Raw genomic sequence first — 24303 nt, forward strand, 5'->3', positions numbered from 1 at the left:
ATGGCTGTGTTGGGCCCCGTTTGCCAACCCCTCTCCCATCTCCTCTTCCTCCTCCTCCTCCTCGTCCCCTGGAGTTGTTCGGGGGCTGAGCCGGCCCACCCTGAGCAGGTCCACCTGTCCTTCCAAGGTGAGTCTCCCCGCCACCCCAAACTCCCCTTCCCCTAACAAATTCAAGACGCAGGCGCCCCGGCTTCCAGTTTGTCCCAAACCCAGGACCCCCCACCTACTTCCCAAGAAGGAAGGACGGAGGCCCTAGCTGCTCCCCATCACTTTTCTGGGCTCCGTTCCTGGAAGCCACTGCCCTCTTTCCTCTTGCCCCCCCCACCCCACTCCTCCCTGTCCTCAGGCTCCCCACTTCTGTTCTTTTTTTTTCTTTTTTAATAGTATTTGTTAAGCGCCTACTATTTGACAGGCCCTGTACTAAACGCTGGTGTAGATACTAGCCAATCAGGTTGGACACAGTCCCCATCCCAAATGGGGCCCGCAGTCTAAATCCCCGCGGGGGTGGGGGATCCCCGCTTTTCCCGGACCAGGGGCGGGGAAGGGATGGGAGCGGGGTTGGAGGGGGGGAGAAGGGCATCCTGAGCCCGTTGTTGGGTAGGGACCGTCTCTATACGTTGCCGACTTATACTTCCCAAGCGCTTAGTACAGTGCCCCGTACACAGTAAGCGCTCAATAAATGCGATTGAATGAATGAATGAATGAATGAAAGTGGCAGGGTTAGGATTAGAACCCAGGTCCTTCTGGCTCCTAAGTCCTGACTCTTCCGTTCTTCCTCCATCCCTGATCCAATCCCCCTAGGAAGACTCCCCCCACCCCATATATATATGAGCGTGTATCCCTCCTCCCATATATATATGAGTGAATATATCTATATCTATACATCTACATATATACATATGTAGATATATATATAGATAGATATAGATATATATATTGGAGTTGTGGCAGGGTTAGGATTAGAACCCAGGTCCTTCTGGCTCCTAAATCCTGACTCTTCCGATCTTCCTCCATCCCTGATCCAATCCACCTAGGAAGACTCCCCCCACCCCATATATATATGAGCATGTATCCCTCCTCCCATATATATATGAGTGAATATATCTATATCTATATCTATATATCTACATATGTAGATATATATAGATATATATATTGGAGTTGTGGCAGGGTTAGGATTAGAACCCAGGTCCTTCTGGCACCCAAGTCCTGACTCTTCAGTTCTTCCTCCATCCCTGACCCAATCCCCCTAGAAAGACTCCTCCCACACTATATGTGTGTGTGTGTATGTGTGTGTGTAACCCCCCCCAATATATGAGTGACTATATATATATATGAGAAGTGGCAGGGTCAGGATTAGAACCCAAGTCCTCCTGGCTCCTAAATCCTGACTCTTCCCTTCAATTCTTCCTCCATCCCTGATCCAATTCCCCTAGCAAGACCTCCCCCCACCCCATATACATATATATATATACACACACACACACTTTTATTTATATATATATACACACATATATATATACACACTTATATATATATAAGTGTGTATCCCCCCCACCCAATTCTCACTGTTCCTCAAATTCAAGCATGAGCTGAAATGCGACAGGAGAGGAGACACTTTTATTCCCCAACAATATGGCATTCACCATTTTTTTCTAAATCCCCACGGGGGTGGGGGAATCCCCGCTTTTCCCAGACCTGGAGCTGGGAGTAGGGGCGGGGAAGGGAATGGGAGCGGGGTTGGGCGGGGGGAGAAGGGCATCCTGAGCTGTTGTTGGGTAGGGTATATATATATATATATATGAGTGTATATATGTACACTCATACTCTCTGTCTCCCACTTTTAGACTGTGAGCCCACTGTTGGGTAGGGACTGTCTCTATATGTTGCCAATTTGTACTTCCCAAGCGCTTAGTACAGTGCTCTGCACATGGTAAGCGCTCAATAAATACGATTGATGGTGGTGATGATGATGATGATGAGTGTATATATATATACACACATATGTGTATACACACATTCCACACTCCCAAACATCTTAAACTCCCTGCTCCCATCCCCGCAACACCCTGGGCCCTCCATGTCATCCATTCCCCCTCAGGTGAGCCGGGTTCCATGACGGTGACGTGGACCACGTGGGTGGCGGCGGCCTCGGAGGTGCAGTTCGGCCAAGCGCCCGGGGAGATCCTGCCCCTGCGGGCCCAGGGCACCTCCAGCCCTTTTGTGGACGGCGGGATCCTGCGCCGGACACTGTACATGCACCGCGTCCTCCTGCGGGGCCTGACGCCCGGCGTCCGCTACGGTGAGCCCGGGGGACGGGACCCGGCCCGGGTGGGCAGCGGTGGGCACGAGGCGAGGCGAGGTGCCCGGAGGTGGCTTTCCGGCGGCTCGTCGGGCCGGGTGGCACTGCCACCCGGGCGTCCCGGCCTTGCTGCGGGTGGGCGGACTGGTTTTCTCCTTACCTGCAAGGCTGCTCTTCAAGTGGCATGGGGCTGGGACAGGCTGAGCCTTGTGGGGACGGAATCCAGGGACACGTGGGACCGACCTGGGGATCAATCAATCAATCAATCAATCGTATTTATTGAGCGCTTACTATGTGCAGAGCACTGGACTAAGCGCTTGGGAAGTACAAATTGGCAACACATAGAGACAGTCCCTACCCAACAGTGGGCTCACAGTCTAAAAGGGGGAGACAGAGAACGGAACCAAACATACCAACAAAATAAAATAGGATAGAAATGTACAAGTAAAATAAATAAATAAATAAATAGAGTAATAAATATGTACAACCATATGTACATATATACAGGTGCTGTGGGGAAGGGAAGGAGGTAAGATGGGGGGATGGAGAGGGGGACGAGGGGGAGAGGAAGGAAGGGGCTGAGTGTGGGAAGGCCTCCTGGAGGAGGTGAGCTCTCAGCAGGGCCTTGAAGGGAGGAAGAGAGCTAGCTTGGCGGATGGGCAGAGGGAGGGCAGGAAGATAGGCCCGCTGCCCTTGGGTGGTGCCCCCGGCGGCGGAAAGAGCCCGGGCTTTGGAGGCAGAGGTCATGGGTTCAAATCCCGGCTCCGCCAGCTGTCAGCCGAGGGACTTTGGGCAAGTCACTTCACTTCTCTGGCCCTCAGTGACCTCATCTGGAAAGTGGGGATGAAGACTGTGGGACAACCTGATCACCTTGTAACCTCCGCAGGCGCCTAACAAATACCATCATTATTATTATTATCCCGTGCTTGTGTCCCGGGATAGTAATTAGCTCTGCTAACAAGCACGCTGCCCCTCCCCTAGTAACGTGGCCCCCGCCTAGGGCCAGGGGTTGTATTGTCCAGCTAAGAAAATTACATGCTCGGGTCAGCACAGGCGGGTGCCAACCCTTCTCACCCCCTCTGCTTCCTCTTCTCCCCCTGACCGGTTCCCCCAGCCCCCCCGTGATGGGGGGCTGAGGATTAGAACCCACAACCTCTGTCTCCCAAGCCCGGGTTCATTCATTCATCCATTCAGTCGTGTTAGTCCAGTGCTCTGCACACAGTAAGCGCTCAATAAATACAACCAGCGTGGCTGCAGCGTGAAGCAGTGTGGCTCGGTGGAAAGAGCCCGGGCTTGGGAGTCAGAGGTCATGGGTTCAAATCCCGGCTCTGCCACCTGTCAGCTGTGTGACTTTGGGCAAGTCACTTCACTTCTCTGGGCCTCAGTTCCCTCATCTGTAAAATGGGGATGAAGACTGTGAGCCCCACGTGGGACAACCTGATCACTTTGTATCCCCCCAGCGCTTAGAACAGTGCTTTGCACATAGTAAGCACTTAACAAATGCAATCATTATTATTATTATTATTATTACAACCGAATGGATGAATGAACAGGAAGCATCGAGGCTGGGAGCTGGGGCGGGACCTATGGCGGAGGGGGGGACAGAGGGAGGCTAACACGTCTCCTCTCAAGAGACCCCTCTGTTTAGCAAGGCAGGACGGCCTGGCCTGTTGTCTAGACTGTGAGCCCACTGTTGGGTAGGGACCGTCTCTATATGTTGCCAACTTGGACTTCCCAAGCGCTTAGTACAGTGCTCTGCACACAGTTAGCGCTCAATAAATACGATTGATTGATTGGTCTGGGCCCTGGATAGATGTGGGGGGGTGCTTAGGGGAGCTCCAGTGACCGCCCTCCCCACGAGAAGCAGCGTGGCTCAGTGGAAAGAGCCCGGGCTTTGGAGTCAGAAGTCATGGGTTCCAATCCCGGCTCTGCCACTTGTCAGCTGTGTGACTTTGGACATGTCCCTTCACTTCTCTGGGCCTCAGTTCCCTCATCTGGAAAATGGGGATTAAGACCGTGAGCCCCCCGTGGGACAGCCTGATCACCTTGTAACCTCCCCAGCGCTCAGAACAGTGCTTTGCACATAGTAAGCGCTTAATAAATGCCATCATTTATTATTCCCTGGGCCTCAGTTCCCTCATCTGTAAAATGGGGATTAAGACTGTGAGCCCCCTGTAGGACAACCTGATCGCCTTGTATCTCCCCCAGCGCTTAGAACAGTGCTTGGCACATAGTTAGAGAAGTAGCGTGGCTCAGTGGAGAGAGCCCGGGCTTTGGAGTCAGAGGTCATGGGTTCAAATCCTGGCTCTTCCACTTGTCAGCTGTGTGACTTTGGGCAAGTCACTTAATTGATTCATTCATTCAATCATATTTATTGAGCGCTTACTGTGTGCAGAGCACTGGACTAAGTGCTTGGGAAGTCCAAGTTGGCAACCTAGAGAGACGGTCCCTACCCAACAGTGGGCTCACAGCCTAGAAGGGGGAAGAGACTTAACGTCTCTGTGCCTCAGTTCCCTCACCTGTAAAATGGGGATGAAGACTGTGAGCCCCCCCGTGGGCCAACCTGACCCACGCTTAGAAAGGTGCTTGGCACCTAGTAAGCGCTTAATAAACGCCATCATTATTATTGTTAGGATGCCCGGGCACGGGTAGACTGAGCCCCTTCCTTCCTCTCCCCCTCGTCCCCCTCTCCATCCCCCGCATCTCACCTCCTTCCCTTCCCCACAGCACCTGTATCTATGGATATATGTTTGTACAGATTTATTACTCTATTTATTTATTTTACTTGTACCTATTTTATTTTGTTAGTATGTTCGGTTTTGTTCTCTGTCTCCCCCTTCTAGACTGTGAGCCCGCTGTTGGGTAGGGACCGCCTCTCTATGTTGCCAGCTTGGACTTCCCAAGCGCTTAGCCCAGTGCTCCGCACACCGTAAGCGCTCAATAAGTACGATTGATTGATTGATTGATTAGTGTACCGCTGCGGGAGCAACCAGGGCTGGAGTCGACGCTTCCGGTTTGTGGCGCTGAGGCCCGGGCCGGACTGGAGTCCCCGGCTGGCCGTGTTCGGGGACATGGGGGCCGACAACGCCCAGGCGCTGCCCAGGCTACACAGGGATGCCCAGCGCGGGCTGTACGACGCCGTGCTGCATGTAGGTGAGAGAGGGCTGGGGGCCTGCGGGCACCGCCGTGCACGTGTTGGGTCGGGACCGTCTCTCGATGTTGCCAACTTGTACTTCCCAAGCGCTTAGTACAGTGCTCTGCACACGGTAAGTGCTCAATAAATACGACTGATTGATTGAGGGGAGCGCGACTGAGGCCCGGTGGCGAGGGGAGGGGGCGGCGGCTGGGCCCGGACCCTTCCCTTCCCTTCTTCTCTCTCTTCTCCCCCAGGAGACTTTGCCTACAACATGGACCAAGACAACGCGCAGGTGGGAGACAGATTCATGCGGCTCATCGAACCCGTGGCCGCCACGCTGCCGTACATGACGTGCCCCGGGAACCACGAGGAGAACTAGTGAGACCCGCCGGGCCGGCGGAAGCGGCCCAACGGGGGAGGGGGACCGCCGCTTGTGGCCTGAGGATGGGGGCCGGGGGCGGTCAGTCGATCAGTCAATCAATCAATCGTATTTATGGAGCGCTTACTGCGTGCAGAGCACTGGGCTAAGCGCTTGGGAAGTCCAAGTTGGCAACGTAGAGAGACGGTCCCCACCCAACTGTGGGCTCACAGGCTAGACAACAGGCCAGGCCTTGCTAAACAGAGAAGCAGCGTGGCTCGGTGGAAAGAGCCCGGGCTTTGGAGTCAGAGGTCATGGGTTCAAATCCCGGCTCTGCCAATTGTCAGCTGGGTGACTTTGGGCAAGTCACTTCTCTGGGCCCCTGTTACCTCATCTGGAAAATGGGGATTAAGACTGGGAGCCCCGTGTGGGACAACCTGATCACCTTGTAACCTCTCCAGCGCTTAGAACAGTTCTTTGCACATAGTAAGCGCTTAATAAATGCCATTATTATTATTATTATTATTAACAGAGGGGTCTCTTCAGCGGAGATGTGTTAGCCTCCCTCTGTCCCCCGCTCCGCCGTAGGTCCCGCCCCAGCTCCCAGCCTCGATGCTTCTGCAATCTTTCTTCCCTCCCAGCCAGTCCTTCCTGTTCATCCATCCATTCAGTTGTATTTATTGAGCGCTTACTGTGTGCAGAGCACTGGACTAACAAGATTGAATGAATGAACCCGGGCTTGGGAGTCAGAGGTTGTGGGTTCTAATCATTCATTCATTCATTCATTCAGTCGTATTTATTGAGCGCTTACTGTGTGCAGAGCACTGGACTAACACGATTGAATGAATGAACCCGGGCTTGGGAGTCAGAGGTTGTGGGTTCTAATCATTCATTCATTCATTCAATCGTATTTATTGAGCGCTTACAGTGTGCAGAGCACTGGACTAAGCGCTTGGGAAGTCCAAGTTGGCAACATCTAGAGACGGTCCCTACCCAACAACGGGCTCACAGTCTAGAAGGGGGAGACAGACAACAAAACAAAACATGTGGACGGGTGTCAAGTCGTTAGAACAAATAGAATTAAAACTAAATGCGCATCATTAACCAAATAAATAGAATAGTAAATATCTACAAGCAAAATAGAGTAATAGATCCGTATAAATATATAGGAGGCCTTCCCAGACTGAGCCCCCTCCTTCTTCTGCCCCTCCTCCCCCTCTCCATTCCCCCCACCTTACCTCCTTCCCCTCCCCACAGCACCCGTATATATGTTTGTACAGATTTATTACTCTATTTATTTATTTATTTTGCTTGTACATATTTATTCTATTTATTTTATTTTGTTAGTATGTTTTGTTTTGTTCTCTGTCTCCCCCTTCTACACTGTGAGCCCACTGTTGGGTAGGGACCGCCTCTATATGTTCCCAACTTGGACTTCCCAAGCACTTAGTCCAGTGCTCTGCACACAGTAAGCGCTCAATAAATACGATTCATCATTCAATCGTATTTATTGAGTGCTTACTGTGTGCAGATAAGCGCTTGGGAAGTCCAAGTTGGCAACATCTAGGGACGGTCCCTACCCAACAGCGGGCTCCCAGTCTAGAAGGGGGAGACAGACAGCAAAACAAAACATATTAACAAAATAAAATAAATAGAATAAATATGTACATGTAAAATAAATAATAATAATAATGGCATTTATTAAGCACTTACTATGTGCAAAGCACTGTTCTAAGCGCTGGGGGATACAAGGTGATCAGGTTGTCCCACGGGGGGCTCACAGTCAACCCCCATTTTCCAGATGAGGTAACTGAGGCCCAGAGAAGTTAAGTGACTTGCCCAAGGTCACACAGCTGACAAATGGCGGAGCTGGGATTTGAACCTGCGGCCATTGACTCCAAAGCCCAGGCTCTTTCCACTGAGCCACGCTGCTTCTCTTAAATAGAGTACTCTTAAATAGAGTAATAAACAGAGTAATAAATTACTAAATAGAGTAATAAATAGATAGAGTAATAGAGTAATAAATAATAGAGTTATAGAGTAATAAATAGTAGTAAATAGTAAATAGTAATAGAGTAATAAATAGAGTAATAAATTAAGAGTAATTAAATTAAAAGTAGTTTACTCTTAAATAGAGTAATAAATACGTACAAACATATATACATATATACAGGTGATGTGGGGAGGGGAAGGAGGTGGTGGGGGGGATGGGGAGAAGGAGAGGAGAAAGGGGGCTCAGTCTGGAGCCTCCATCCCTCCTGCTGTCCTCCTGCTATATACATATATATATATATATATATATATATATACATATACATAACATATACATATACATAACATATATACATATATAACATATATACATGTGTATATATATATACACATGTATATATGTTATATATGTATATATGTTATATATGTATATATGTTTGTACGTATTTATTACTCTATTTATTTTACTTGTACATATCTATTCTATTTATTTTATTTTGTTAGTATGTTTGGTTTTGTTCTCTGTCTCCCCCTTTTAGACTGTGAGCCCAATGTTGGGTAGGGACTGTCTCTATATGTTGCCAATTTGTACTTCCCAAGCGCTTAGTACAGTGCTCTGCACATTGTAAGCGCTCAATAAGTACGATTGATGATGCTGTCTCTCTTCCCGGCCAGCCAGTCCTTCTTGTTGTCTAGCCTCCATCCCTCGTGCTGTCTCTCTTCCCGGCCAGCCAGTCCTTCCTGTTGTCTAGCCTCCATCCCTCGTGCTGCAGTCTCCACCCCTTCCCTCTTGCCCACCTCCCTGGGGGTGGGATGTGGGGAGGAAATGAACGCTATACAGAAGTTATGCAAACCAAGATCCAAATCAGCTCCAATTATGCCTGAGTCAACGGCCGGGCCCTCGGTCCCAGGATTGTGAAGCAGGTGGCCAAGTGGTTAGAGACTGGGCTTGGGAGTCAGAAGGACCGGCGTCTTCTTTTGTTTTTTAATATCAATCGTATTGATTGAGCGCTTACTGTGTGCAGAGCACTGGACTAAGCGCTTGGGAAGTCCAAGTTGGCACCATGTAGAGACGGTCCCTACCCAACATGGGGCTCACAGTCTAGAAGGGGGAGACAAGAGAACAAAACCAAACATATTAACAAAATAAAATAAATAGGATTAATCATCATCATCATCAATCGTATTTATTGAGCGCTTACTGTGTGCAGAGCACTGGACTAAGCGCTTGGGAAGTCCAAGTTGGCACCATGTAGAGACGGTCCCTACCCAACATGGGGCTCACAGCCTAGAAGGGGGAGACAGAGAACAAAACCAAACATATTAACAAAATAAAATAAATAGGATTAATCATCATCATCATCAATCGTATTTATTGAGCGCTTACTGTGTGCCGAGCACTGTACTAAGCGCTTGGGAAGTACAAGTTGGTAACATATAGAGACAGTCCCTACCCAACAGCGGGCTCACAGTCTAGAAGGGGGAGACAGACGACAAAACAAAACATATTAACAAAATAAAATAAATAGGATTAATGGGATTTGGTAAGCGCTTACTATTTTCCGGCACTAAGCACTAGGGTAGATACAGGCTAATCAGGTTGGACAGTCCGTGTCCCACATGGGACTCCCCGTCTTAATCTTGTATATATGTTCGTACATATTTATTACTCTATTTATTTATTATCTTACTTGTACGTATCTATTCTATTTATTTTATTTTGTTAGTATGTTTGGTTTTGTTCTCTTTCTCCCCCTTCTAGCCTGTGAGCCCGCTGTTGGGTAGGGACCGTCTCTATATGTTGCCAACTTGGACTTCCCAAGCGCTTAGTACAGTGCTCTGCACACAGTAAGCGCTCAATAAATATGATTGATTGATTGATTGATTAATCTACATTTTACAGATGAGGTAACTGAGGCATGGAGAAGTGAAGTTGCTTGCCCAAGTTCACACAGCAGACAGGTGGTGGAGCTGGGATTCGAACCCGGGTCCTTCTGAGTCCCAGGACTGCGCTCTACCCACTAGGCCACGCTGCTCCTCACCTGATTCTGTCACTTGTCTGCTGTGTGACCTTGGGCAAGTCACTTAACTCCTCTGCATCTCAGTTACCTCGTCTGTTAAATGGGGGTTAATACCATGAACCCCATGTGGGACACAGACTGTGTCCACTGATTACCTAGCGCTTAGTAGGTAGCTCCGCTAATTGTCAGCTGTGTGACTTTGGGCAAGTCACTTCACTTCTCTGGGCCTCAGTTCCCTCATCTGTAAAATGGGGATTAAGACTGTGAGCCCCCCATGGGACAACCTGATCACCTTGTAACCTCCCCAGCGCTTAGAACAGTGCTTTGCACATAGTAAGCGCTTAATAAATGCCATTATTAGTATTATTATTATAGTACAGTGCCTGGCACATAGTAAGCACTTAATAAATGCCATTATTATTATTATTATTATCATAGTACAGTGCCTGGCACATAATAAGCACTTAATAAATGCCATTATTATTATTATTATTATTATTATTATTATTATTATTATTATTATTATTTTTATTATGGTACAGTGCCTGGCACATAGTAAGTGCTTAGGAAATACCATTTTTTAAAAAAGTGTTTAACCAGTGGAGGTCAGAGGCTGGAGAAGCAGCATGGCTCAGTGGAAAGAGCCCGGGCTTGGGAGTCAGAGGTCATGGGTTCGAATTCTGGCTCTGCCAATTGTCAGCTGTGTGACTTTGGGCGAGTCACTTAATTGAAATGTGCCTCAGTGACCTCATCTGTAAAATGGGGATGAAGACTGTGAGCCCTATGTGGGACAACCTGATCACCTTGTAACCTCCCCAGCTCTTAGAACGGTGCTTTGCACATAGTAAGCGCTTAATAAATGCCATTATTAGCATTATTATTATAGTACAGTGCCTGGCACATAGTAAGCACTTAATAAATGCCATTATTATTATTATTATTATAGTACAGTGCCTGGCACATAATAAGCACTTAATAAATGCCATTATTATTATTATTATTATTATTATTATTATTATTATAGTACAGTGCCTGGCACATAGTAAGTGCTTAAGAAATACCATTTTTTATAAAAGGGTTTAACCAGTGGAGGTCAGAGGCTGAAGAAGCGGCGTGGCTCAGTGGAAAGAGCCCGGGCTTGGGAGTCAGAGGTCATGGGTTCGAATTCTGGCTCTGCCAATTGTCAGCTGGGTGACTTTGGGCGAGTCACTTAATTGAAATGTGCCTCAGTGACCTCATCTGTAAAATGGGGATGAAGACTGTGAGCCCTACGTGGGACAACCTGATCACCTTGTAACCGTCCCAGCGCTTAGAGCGGTGCTTTGCACATAGTAAGCGCTTAATAAATGCCATTATTAGTATTATAATTGTAGTACAGTGCCTGGCACATAGTAAGCACTTAATAAATGCCATTATTATTATTATTATTATTATTATTATAGTACAGTGCCTGGCACATAGTAAGTGCCTAAGAAATACCATTTTTTAAAAAAAGGGTTTAACCAGTGGAGGTCAGAGGCTGAAGAAGCAGTGTGGCTCAGTGGAAAGAGCCCGGGCTTGGGAGTCAGAGGTCATGGGTTCGAATTCCGGCTCTGCCAATTGTCAGCTGGGTGACTTTGGGCGAGTCACTTAACTGAAATGTGCCTCAGTGACCTCATCTGTAAAATGGGGATGAAGACTGTGAGCCCCCCGTGGGACAACCTGATCACCTTGTAACCTTCCCAGCGCTTAGAACGGTGCTTGGCACATAGTAAGCGCTTAGCAAATGCCATCATTATTATTAAGAAGGGGAGGCAAGGAGGCCCCAGATGTGGGGAGGTCAGGGTCAAGTCTTTTTTTCACCGCTCTCTTTCCCTCCCCTCCCAGCAACTTCTCCAACTACAGGGCCCGGTTCAACATGCCCGGGGACACGGAAGGGCTCTGGTACAGGTGAGGACTGGAAGACCCCCCTCCCCATCCCCTCATTCATTCAGTCGGATTTATTGAGCGCTTACTGTGTGCAGAGCACTGTACTAAGCGCATGGGAAGTACAAGTTGGCAAGATAGAGAGACAGTCCCTACCCAACAGTGGGCTCCCAGCCTAGAAGGGGGAGACAGATGACAAAACAAAACAAGTGGACAGGTGTCAAGATGTCAGAACAAATAGAATTAAAGCTAAATGTGCATCGTTAACCAAATAAATAGAATAGTAAATGTGTACAGGTAAAATAAATAGACATAAATCTGTACAAACATATATACAGGTGCTGAGGGGAGGGGAAGGAGGTAGGGCGGAGGGGATGGGGAGGAGGAGAGGAAAAAGGGGGCTCAGTGTGGGAAGGCCTCTTGGAGGAGGTGAGCTCTCAGTAGGGCTTTGAAGGGAGGAAGAGAGCGAGCTTGGCGGATGGGTGGAGGGAGGGAATTTCGGGACAGGGGGAGGACAACGGCCGGGGGTCGACAGTGGGACGGGCGAGAACGAGGCACAGTGAGGAGATTAGTGGCAGAAGAGCGGAGGGTGCGGGCTGGGTTGGAGAAGGACAGAAGGGAGGTGAGGGAGGAGGGGGCGAGGTGATGGACAGCCTGGAAGCCAAGAGTGAGGAAATTTTGCTTGACATGTAGGTTGACAGGCAGCCGCTGGAGATTTTTGAGGAGGGGAGTAACATGCCCAGAGCATTTCTGCACAAAGATCATCATCATCATCATCATCAATCGTATTTATTGAGCGTTTACTGTGTGCAAAGCACTGTACTAAGTGCTTGGGAAGCACAAGTTGGCAACACATAGAGACAGTCCCTAGCCAACAGTGGACTCGCAGTCTAAAAGGGGGAGACAGAGAACAAAACCAAACACATTAATACAATAAAACAAATAGAATAGATATGTACAGGTAAAATAAATAAATAAATAAATAGAGTAATAAATATGTACAAACATATAGACATATATACAGGTGCTGTGGGGAAGGGAAGGAGGCAAGATGGGGGGGATGGAGAGGAAGGAAGGGGCTGAGTGTGGGAAGGCCTCCTGGAGGAGGTGAGCTCTCAGTAGGGCCTTGAAGGGAGGAAGAGAGCGAGCTTGGCGGATGGGCAGAGGGATTGGGGGCATTCCGGGCCCGGGGGAGGACGTGGGCTGGGGGTCGATGGCGGGACAGGCGAGAGCGAGGTACGGTGAGGAGATTAGCGGTGGCAGAGGAGCGGAGGGTGCGGGCTGGGCAGTAGAAGGAGAGAAGGGAGGTGAGGTAGGAGGGGGCGAGGTGATGGATGGACAGCCTGGAAGCCCAGGGTGAGGAGTTTCTGCCTGATGCGCAGATTGATTGGTAGCTACTGGAGATTTTTGAGGACGGGAGTAACATGCCCAGAGCGTTTCTGGACAAAGACAATCCGGGCAGCAGCGTAAAGTATGGATTGAAGATGATCCAGGCAGCAGCGTGAAGTGCCCTGCATTGCTCAATAAATTCATTCATTCATTCAATCATATTTATTGAGGGCTTACTGTGTGCAGAGCACTGGACTAAGCGCTTGGGAAGTCCAAGTTGGCAACATAGAGAGACGGTCCTTACCCAACAGTGGGCTCACAGTCTAGAAGTAGAAGAAGCAGAGAAGCAGCGTGGCTCAGTGGAAAGAGCACGGGCTTTGGAGTCAGAGGTCATGGGTTCGAGTCCCGGCTCTGCCACATCAATCAATCAATCGTACTTATTGAGCGCTTACTGTGTGCAGAGCACTGTACTAAGCGCTTGGGAAGTACAAGTTGGCAACATATAGAGACGGTCCCTACCCAACAGTGGGCTCACAGTCTAGAAGATGTCTGCTGGGTGACCTTGGGCAAGTCACTTCACTTCTCGGAGCCTCAGTGACCTCATCTGTAAAATGAGGATGATGACTGTAAGCCCCATGTGGGACAACCTGATCACCTTGCATCCCCCCCAGCGCTTAGAACAGTGCTTTGCACATAGTAAGCGCTTAACAAATGCCATCATCATCATCATTATTATTATTATTAGAAGTAGGATGGAATGATTGACCTCTGCCCTTTGTCCTTGAAGCTGGGACCTGGGGCCTGCCCACATCATCTCCTTCTCCACGGAGGTTTACTTCTTCCTCCACTACGGCCGCCACCTGGTCCAAAAGCAGTTTCGCTGGCTGGAGAGGGACCTGCAGGTGAGAGAGGGGGCCGGGACGGAGAGAGGTGGGGGGCGAAGGGGTGGCCTCCCCGGGACCACCCCGGGATAATGGCGCACTGGGAGGAGGCCGGGCTGGTTGTGGCCCCCATCATCATCATCATCATCATGGCATGTATTAAGCGCTTACTATATGTGCAAAGCACTGTTCTAAGCGCCTGGGGAAAGGGCGCACTGGGCCGGGCTGGGCCGGTCGTGGCCCCCATCATCATCTTCACTCCGCTTCAGGATGGCTAATTTGGGAGCAGGACTATATATATATATATATATATATATATATATATGTATATATTTTTGTACATGTTTTTTACTCTATTTATTTTGCTTGTACATATCTATTCTATTTGTTTTATTTTGTTGGTGTGTTTGGTTTTGTTCTCTGTCTCCCCCTTTTAGACTGTGAGCCCACTGTTGGGTGGGGACTGTCTCTGGATGTTGCCAATTTGTACTTCCCAAGCGCTTAGTACAGTGCTCTGCACATAGTAAGCGCTCAATAAATATGACATGATGATGATGATCATCATCATCATCATCATGATGGCATGTATTAAGCGCTTACTATGTGTGCAAAGCACTGTTCTAATGATGATGATGATGATGGTATTTGTTAAGCGCTTACTATGTGCAAAGCACTGTTCTAAGCGCCCAGGGAAAGGGCGCACTGGGCGGAGGCCGGGCTGGGCCGGTCGTGGCCCCCATCATCATCATGATGGCATGTATTAAGCACTTACTATATGTGCAAAGCACTGTTCTTATGATGATGATGATGGTATTTGTTAAGCGCTTACTATGTGCAAAGCACTGTTCTAAACACCCGGGGAAAGGGCGCACTGGGCGGAGGCCGGGCTGGTCCGGTCGTGGCCCCCATCATCATCATGATGGCATGTATTAAAAGCTTACTATATGTGCAAAGCACTGCTCTAATGATGATGATGATGGTATTTGTTAAGCGCTTACTATGTGCAAAGCACTGTTCTAAGCGCCCGGGGAAAGGGTGCACTGGGTGGAGGCTGGGCTGGGCCGGTCGTGGCCCCCATCATCATCATGATGGCATGTATTAAGCGCTTACTATAGGTGCAAAGCACTGTTCTAATGATGATGATGATGGTATTTGTTAAGCACTGTTCTAAGCGCTGAGCACTGTTCTAAGCGCCCGGGGAAAGGGTGCACTGGGTGGAGGCCGGGCCGGGCCGGTCATGGCCCCCATCGTCATCATGATGATGGCATTTAAGTGCTTACTATGTGTGCAAAGCACTTCTCTAAGCACCTAGGAAAGGGCGCACTGGGTGGAGGTCGGGCTGGGCCGGTCGTGGCCCCCATCATCATCATCATGATGGCATGTATTAAGCGCTGACTATATGTGCAAAGCACTGTTCTAAGCGCCCGGGGAAAGGGTGCACTTGGCGGAGGCCGGTCCGGGCTAGTCGTGGCCCCCATCATCACCATGATGGCATGTATTAAGCGCTTACTATGTGCAAAGCACTGTTCTAATGATGGTGATGGTATTTGTTAAGCGCTTACTATGTGCAAAGCACTGTTCTAAGCGCCCAGGGAAAGGGCGCACTGGGCAGAGGCCGGGCCGGGCCGGTCGTCGCCCCCATCGTCATCATGATGATGGCCTGTATTAAGCGCTTACTATATGTGCAAAGCACTGTTCTAATGATGATGATGGTATTTGTTAAGCGCTTACTATGTGCAAAGCACTGTTCTAAGCGCCCAGGGAAAGGGCGCACTGGGCAGAGGCCGGGCCGGGCCGGTCGTCGCCCCCATCGTCATCATGATGATGGCCTGTATTAAGCGCTTACTATATGTGCAAAGCACTGTTCTAATGATGATGATGGTATTTGTTAAGTGCTTACTATGTGCAAAGCACTGTTCTAAGCGCCCGGGGAAAGAGCGCACTGGGCGGAGGCCGGGCTGGTCGAGGCCCCCATCATCATCATGATGATGGCATGTATTAAGCGCTTACTATATGTGCAAAGCACTGTTCTAAGCGCCCGGGGAAAGAGCACACTGGGCGGAGGCGTGGCCCCCATCATCATCATGATGGCATGTATTAAGCGCTTACCATGTGTGCAAAGCACTGTTCTAATGATGATGATGGTATTTGTTAAGCGCTTACTATGTGCAAAGCACTGTTCTAAGCGCCCGGGGAAAGAGCGCACTGGGCGGAGGCCGGGCTGGTCGAGGCCCCCATCATCATCATGATGATGGCATGTATTAAGCGCTTACTATATGTGCAAAGCACTGTTCTAAGCGCCCGGGGAAAGGGCGCACTGGGCGGAGGCGTGGCCCCCATCATCATCATGATGGCATGTATTAAGCGCTTACTATGTGTGCATAGCACTGTTCTAATACATCATCATGATGATGGCATGTATTAAGCGCTTACTGTATGTGCAAAGCACTGTTCTAATGATGATGACGGTATTTGTTAAGCGCTTACTATGTGCAAAGCACTGTGCTAAGCGCCGGCAAGCCTGGAGCAGGCGGGATTCGGAGGCGTTGGGTCTCCCATCCAAGTCCTAACCAGGCCCGGCCCTGCTTAGCTTCCCAGATCAGACGGGCTGGGGCGCGTTCAGGGGGGTACTAAGCGCTGTGCTGAGCGCTGTTGTAAGCGCGGGGGGTGCGGGGGTTCCCGGGGATTCCCGGGGGTTCCCGGCAGCCCCTGCCCCCCGGCGTGAGCCCTGCCGTGTTCCCTCCGTCGGCCCAGAAAGCCAACGAGAACCGGGCGCAGCGTCCGTGGCTGCTCACCATGGGCCACCGGCCCATGTACTGCTCCAACGCGGACCTGGATGACTGCACGCGGCACGAGAGCAAGGTGGGGGCGGGGCCGGGGGGCCGGCGGGGCCAATGGGCGGCCGGGGCGCGCCCGGGGGGCGGGGCCGCCGGGGGGAACGGCCAATCGGGGAAGGGGGACAGTCCGTGGGCGGGGCCGGCGGAGGGGCGGGGCCCGGCTGGGGGGCGTGGTCGGAGGGAGGGAGGGGATCTGATTGGGCGGGGCGGGGTGAGGGGGCGTGGTCTGAAGGAGGGAAGGGGAGGAGCGGGGGCGTGGCCGTGGTGAGGGGAGGGGTCTGATTGGGAGGGGCGGGGTGAGGGGGAGGGGTTTGCGGGAGGGAGGGGCGGGGATGAGTTGGGGGGCGTGGTCTGAGTGAGGGGCGGGTCTGAGTGAGGGGGCGGGGGCTGAGTGAGGGACGGAGCCTTATTGGGCGGGGCAGAGTGAGGGGGCGTGGTCTTAGTGAGGGGAGGGGCGTGGTCTTAGTGAGGAGAGGGGCCTGATCGGGCGGGGTGGAGTAAGGGGGCGTGGCTTTACTGAGGGGGCGGGGCTGAGAGAAGGGCGGGGCCTTAGTGAGGGGAGAGACCTGATTGGGCGGGGCGGAGCGAGGGGGCGGGGTTTTATTGAGGGGCGGGGCGAGAGAGGGGGCGGGGTCTCATTGAGGGGAGGGGCCTGACCGGGCGGGGTGGAGTGGGGGCGTGGTCTCAGTGAGGGGAGGAGCTGAAGGGGCGGGGCCTTAGTGAGGGGGAGGGCCGGGTCTTAGTGAGGGGGAGGGGTCTGATTGGGCGGGGCGGAGTGAGGGGCGGGGTCTTAGTGAGGGGGAGGAGCTGAGGGGGAGGGGCCTTCTCTGGGCCTCAGTTCCCTCGTCTGTAAAATGGGGCTGAAGACCGTGAGCCCCACGGGGGACAACCCGGTCACCTCATAATCATAACGATGGCATGCGTTAGGCGCTTACTGTGTGCACAGCACCGTTCTAAGCGCTGGGGAGGTTACAAGGAGATCAGGTTGTCCCACGTGGGGCTCACAGTCTTCATCCCCATTTGACAGATGAGGTCACCGAGGCCCAGGGAAGCGAAGTGACTTGCCCCAAGTCACCCAGCTGACAAGGGGCGGAGCTGGGATTTGAACCCATGACCTCTGACTCCCAAGCGCGGGCTCTTTCCATTGAGCCACGCTGCTTCTCTAACGCTTAGAACAGTGCTGGGCACATAGTGAGCGCCTAACAAATACCGTCATTATTATTATTATTAATGCGGGGAGGGAAGGAGGTTGAGGGATGGGGCTGAGTGAGGGGGCATGGTCATAATAATAATAATAATAACTATTATTATAACATTTGCCAAACACTGTTCCAAGCTCTGGGGCAGATACACGGTAATCAGGTGCTCCCACGTGGGGCTCACAGCCTTAATCCCCATTTTACAGATGAGGGAACTGAGGCCCAGAGAATAATAATAACAATAATGATGGTATTTGTTAAGCGCTTACTCTGTGCAAAGCACTGTTCTAAGCGCTGGGGAGGTTACAAGGTGATCAGGTTGTCCCAGGGGGGGCTCACAGCCTTAATCCCCACTTTACAGATGAGGGAACTGAGGCCCAGAGAATAATAATAATAATAATATTAATAATAATAATGATGGTATTTCTTAAGCGCTTACTATGTGCAAAGCACAGTTCTAAGCGCTGGGAGGTTACAAGGTGATCAGGTTGTCCAGGGTGGGGCTCACAGCCTTAATCCCCATTTTACAGATGAGGGAACTGAGGCCCAGAGAAGTTAAGTGACTTGCCCAAGGTCACACAGCACACATGTGGCAGAGCCAGGATTCGAACCCATGACCTCTGACTCCCAAGCCCAGGCTCTGTCCACTGAGCCACGCTGCTTCTAGTCGCAGTGCTGGGAGGGAAGGAGCTTGAAGGGATGTGGTGGGGGTGGGGATTTTTACAGAGTTTTACATGTCAGTATTCAACAGTAGTGTGGCCGCTGTTGTGAAAATAGTGGCAAAGTAAAAAAAAGGTGTTTTTTAAGCACTTACTACGTGGCAGGCACTGTACTAAGCCCCATTTTCCTCTTCTCCCACTCTCTTCTGTGTCACCCCGACTTGATCCCTCTGTTTATCCCCCCCTGCCCAGCTGCATAGCATTTGTGTACCTGTAATTTATTTATTTATATTAACATCTTCCTCCCCCCCCTAAACTGTAGGCTCATTATGGGCAGGGAATGTGTCTGTTTGTTGTTGTTGTGTGCTCTCCCAAGCGCTTAGTACAGTGCCCTGCACACAGTAAGCGCCCAATAAATATAAATGAATGGTGGTGGGAGGGAGGGAGGAGGTTTGGGGGGTGGAGAGCTGGCCATCAGGGAGGGAAGGAAGGAAGGAAGGGAATTGAGGAGTTGGGGGGGTGGGATGGACGGCGGAGCCAGGAAGATTGGGGAGGGGTCCAGCAGGGTCCCTTTTCCATCTGCTGCCCCTCCATCGCCTCGACTGTCCCGCCAGGTCCGCAGAGGCCTCTTCGGCCAGCGCTATGGCTTGGAGAAACTTTTCTACAAATACGGTAAGCAGCAAGCTCTGGGACCTCCTGCTCCGACCCATTCCCACACTGGGCCCAGGATACTAGCATTTATTCATTCAATCGTATTTATTGAGCACTTACTGTGTGCAGAGCACTGGACTAAGTGCTTGGGAAGTCCAAGTTGGCAACATCTAGAGGTGGTCCCTACCCAACAGCAGGCTCACAGTCTAGAGGGGGGAGACAGAGAACAAAACAAAACACATTAACAAAATAAAATAAATGGAATAAGTATGTACAAATAAAATAAATAAATAAATAGAGTAATAAATACGTACAAACATATTCATTCATTCATTCAATCATATTTATTGAGCGCTTATTGTGTGCAGAGCACTGGACTAAGCGCTTGAGAAGTCCAAGTTGGCAACATCTAGAGACGGTCCCTACCCAACAGTGGGCTCACAGTCTAGAAGGGGGAGACAGAAAACAAAACATATTAACAAAATAAACTAAATGGAATGAGTATGTACGAATAAAATACATAAATAAATAGAGTAATAAATCCGTACAAACATATATACATATACACAGGTGCTGTGGGGAGGGGCAGGAGGTAAGGTGGGGGTTATTCATTCATTCATTCAATTGTATTTATTGAGCGCTTATTTTGTGCAGAGCACTGGACTAAGCGCTTGGGAAGTACAAGGTGGCGACATAGAGGGACGGGCTTGGGAGTCAGAAGGACCGGCATCTTCTTTTGTTTTTTAATATCAATCGTATTGATTGAGCGCTTACTGTGTGCAGAGCACTGGACTAAGCGCTTGGGAAGTCCAAGCTGGCAACATCTAGAGACGGTCCCTACTCCACAGTGGGCTCACAGTCTAGAAGGGGGAGACAGAGAACAAAACCAAACATACTAACAAAATAAAATAAATAGAATAGATAGGTACAAGTAAAATAAATCAATAAATAGAGTAATAAATCCGTACAAACATATATCCATATATACAGGTGCTGTGGGGAGGGGAAGGAGGTAAGGCGGGGATGGGGAGAAGGGGGAGAGGAAGGAGGGGGCTGAGTGTGGGAAGGCCTCCTGGAGGAGGTGAGCTCTCAGTAGGGCCTTGAAGGGAGGAAGAGAGCTAGCTTGGCGGATGGGCGGAGGGAGGGCATTCCAGGCCAGGGGGAAGATGTGGGGCGTCCTCCTCAGAGCCCTCTCCTCTTCTCTCACCACCCCCCCTCCATTCCCCCCCCCCAAATTCTTGACTTTTGACCATGACCCTCCCTCCCTCCCTCCTCCCAGGGGTGGACCTGGAGCTGTGGGCTCACGAACACTCCTATGAGCGGCTCTGGCCCATCTACGACTACAAGGTGAGCGGGCACTGACGCCTTCCCTTAACGAGAAGCAGCGTGGCTCGGTGGAAAGAGCCCGGGCTTTGGAGTCGGAGGTCGTGGGTTCAAATCCCGGCTCCGCCAATTGTCAGCTGGGTGACTTGGGGCGAGCCGCTTCACTTCTCTGGGCCTCGATTCCCTCATCTGTCAAATGGGGATGAAGACTGTGAGCCCCCCGTGGGACAACCTGATGGCCTTGTAACCTCCCCGGCGCTTAGAACGGTGCTTTGCACATAGTAAGCGCTCAATAAATACCATTATATAATTATTATTATTATTAACGGGGTCATCCCATCCATTCCCCAGCCTCAATCCCCGTCTCTCGTCAGAGGGAAATAGCCCAGCATCCCCCTCTCGTTACGGGCAGGGAATGCGTCTGTTTGTTATTATAGTGTATTCATTCGATCGTATTTATTGAGCGCTTACTGTGTGTAGAGCACTGGACTAAGCGCTTGGGAAGTCCAAGTTGGCAACGTATAAAGACGGTCCCTACCCGACAACGGGCTCACAGTCTAGAGGGGGGAGACAGACAACAATTGTATTTATTGAGCACTCACTGTGTGCAGAGCACTCAATAATAATAATGATGACATTTGTTAAGCGCTTACTATGTGCAAAGCACTGTTCATTCATTCATTCAATCGTATTTATTGAGTGCTTACTGTGTGCAGAGCACTGGACTAAGCACTTGGGAAGTCCAAGTTGGCAACATATAAAGATGGTCCCTACCCAACAACGGGCTCCCAGTCTAGGGGGGGGAGACAGACAACAGTTGTATTTATTGAGCACTCACTGTGTACATAGCACTTAATAATAATAATGATGACATTTGTTAAGCACTTACTGTGTGCAAAGCATTCATTCATTCATTCAATCGTATTTATTGAGTGCTTCTTGTGTGCGGAGCACTGTACTAAGCACTTGGGAAGTCCAAGTCGGCAACCTATAGAGACGGTCCCTACCCTCTCCCAAGCGCTTAGGACAGTGCTTCTAGACTGTGAGCCCGTTGTTGGGTAGGGACCGTCTCTGTATGTTGCCAACTTGGCCTTCCCAAGCGCTTAGTCCGGTGCTCCGCACACAGTAAGCGCCCAATAAATACGATTGAATGAATGAATGAATGCTTTGCACATAGTCTCCCCCTTCTAGACTGTGAGCCCACTGGTGGGTAGGGACCGTCTCTCTATGTTGCCAACTTGGACTTCCCAAGCACTTCGTCCAGTGCTCCGCACACAGTAAGCGCTCAATAAATACGATTGATTGATTGATAGTGAGCGCGCAATCAACTGATTGACTGAATGAATCCCCCACTCCGCGCATCGTGAACCCTTTCCTTCAGTCTAACCTCCCTCGCTCCCGGCAAGTCTCCCCTCTTTCATCATCATCATCGTCAATCGTATTTACTGAGCGCTTACTGTGTGCAGAGCACCGTACTAAGCGCTTGGGAAGTACAAGTTGGCAACCTATAGAGACGGTCCCGACCCAACAGCGGGCTCACAGTCTTTCCCTCCTCCGCTGCCTTCTCTCCCCGGCCCCCCCAGGTGTACAACGGCAGTCGAGAAGCTCCGTACACCCACCCCCACGGCCCCGTCCACATCATCACCGGATCCGCCGTGAGTAGGGGGCCGGGCTGGGTCTGGGGGCGGGCGAGGAGGAGCGGGCCCGACGGGGGGGATTCCTCTCTCCAGCCTGGGCCGCCCAAATGGGCACATGTGGCGGAGGGGACGAGGGCAAGGGGAGGCCCGCTTGGGTCTCCTCTCCACTCCCATCCAAGGGGGGACCCACGGGGGGCCGCATCCCCGCTTTCCCCACCCCTCCAAGGGCTGTGAGGAGCTGCTGACGCCGTTCGTCCCGAACCCGCGGCCTTGGAGTGCGGTGCGCGTGAAGGAGTACGGCTACACCCGCCTCCACATCCTCAACGGCACCCACCTCCACCTTCAGCAGGTGTCTGACGACCAGGTGGGCAAGGCCGGAGTCAATCAATCAATCAATCAATCGTATTTATTGAGCGCTTACTGTGCGCAGAGCACTGGACTAAGCGCTTGGGAAGCACAAGTTGGCAACACATAGGGACGGTCCCTACCCAACAGTGGGCTCACAATCTAGAAAGGGGAGACGGAGCACAGCCGATCCCCCACGAGGCCGAGTGGACGGAACCGTCCGCTCCCTCGCCCGCCTCAGTGGAAAGAGCCCGGGCTTTGGAGCCAGAGGTCGTGGGTTCAAATCCCGGCCCTGCCAATTGTCAGTTGGGTATTTATTGAGCGCTTACTGTGTGCAGAGCACTGGACTAAGCGCTTGGGAAGCACAAGTTGGCAACATATAGGGGCGGTCCCTACCCAACAGTGGGCTCACAATCTAGAAGGGGGAGACGGAGCGCAGCCGATCCCCCACGAGGCCGCGTGGACGGAGCCGTCCGCTCCCTCGCCCACCTCAGTGGAAAGAGCCCGGGCTTTGGAGCCAGAGGTCGTGGGTTCAAGTCCCGGCCCTGCCAATTGTCAGCTGGGTATTTATTGAGCACTTACTGTGTGCAGAGCACTGGACTAAGCACTTGGGAAGCACAAGTTGGCAACACATAGGGACGGTCCCTACCCAACAGTGGGCTCACAATCTAGAAAGGGAAGACAGAGCGCAGCCGATCCCCCACGAGGCCGAGTGGACGGAGCCGTCTGCTCCCTCGCCCGCCTCAGTGGAAAGAGCCCGGGCTTTGGGGCCAGATGTCGTGGGTTCAAATCCCGGCCCTGCCAATTGTCAGTTGGGTATTTATTGAGCGCTTACTGTGTGCAGAGCACTGGACTAAGCGCTTGGGAAGCACAAGTTGGCAACACATAGGGACGGTCCCTACCCAACAGTGGGCTCACAATCTAGAAGGGGGAGACGGAGCACAGCCGATCCCCCACGAGGCCGAGTGGACGGAACCGTCCACTCCCTCGCCCGCCTCAGTGGAAAGAGCCCGGGCTTTGGAGCCAGAGGTCGTGGGTTCAAATCCCGGCCCTGCCAATTGTCAGCCGGGTGACCGTGGGCAAGTCACCTCCCTTCTCCGGGCCTCAGTCATGAGGTCAGAACAAGGTCATGGGTTCAAATCCCAGCTCCGCCGCTCGTCAGCCGTGTGACTTTAGGCAAGTCACTTCACTTCTCTGTGCCTCAGTTCCCTCGTCTGTAAAATAAGGATTAAGATTGTGAGCCCCACGTGAGCCAACCTGATCACCGTGTATCCCCCGCCAGTGCTTAGAACGGTGCTTTGCACATAGTAAGCGCTTGACAAATGCCATTATTATTATTATTATTCTCCTACAGGACGGGAAGATCGTGGATGACGTGTGGGTGGTCCGACCCCGGTACGGCCGCAGGACCTATTTCTAGGACCCCCGCTGGGCCCCAAGATGACGGATGGGACTGGGCCCCCAAAATGCCAAAATAACAGGCCCCGCCGACGCCCCCTCATCGCCAGGGTCAGCGCGTCCAGCCCCCCGGCCTCCGTCCTCTTCCCCCCCAGCCCTCCCAGGCGCCATCCTTTACATCACACTGGGGTTATTGGGGTCGGAGGGGGACAAAGGGGGTGGTCTTCCCCGGCTGGGACGGCAGGTGAGCTCTGCCCAGAGCCGTGGAGGAACACCAAGGAGAGAGGGCCGGGGCCGGACGGGTCCTGTCCGCTGGCCCGGGACGCATGG

The 24303-nt window shown here is 51.4% G+C and overlaps 1 protein-coding gene across 1 annotated transcript; it reads left to right on the forward strand.

Moving 5' to 3' along the window:
* ACP7 (acid phosphatase 7, tartrate resistant (putative)) lies at window positions 1-23995 on the forward strand. The gene is made up of 12 exons (XM_038767034.1): window positions 1-127; window positions 2102-2302; window positions 5273-5455; window positions 5693-5816; window positions 11676-11738; window positions 13831-13945; window positions 16679-16786; window positions 19234-19291; window positions 20550-20617; window positions 22177-22248; window positions 22457-22594; window positions 23930-23995. Exons 1-12 carry the CDS (start codon window positions 1-3, stop codon window positions 23993-23995), a joined length of 1323 nt encoding a protein of 440 aa, XP_038622962.1.
* Window positions 23996-24303: the final 308 nt, after the last annotated feature.

This window comes from Tachyglossus aculeatus, chromosome 26 (genome assembly GCF_015852505.1).
Source record: "Tachyglossus aculeatus isolate mTacAcu1 chromosome 26, mTacAcu1.pri, whole genome shotgun sequence".
NCBI classification, from domain to species: Eukaryota; Metazoa; Chordata; class Mammalia; order Monotremata; family Tachyglossidae; genus Tachyglossus; species Tachyglossus aculeatus.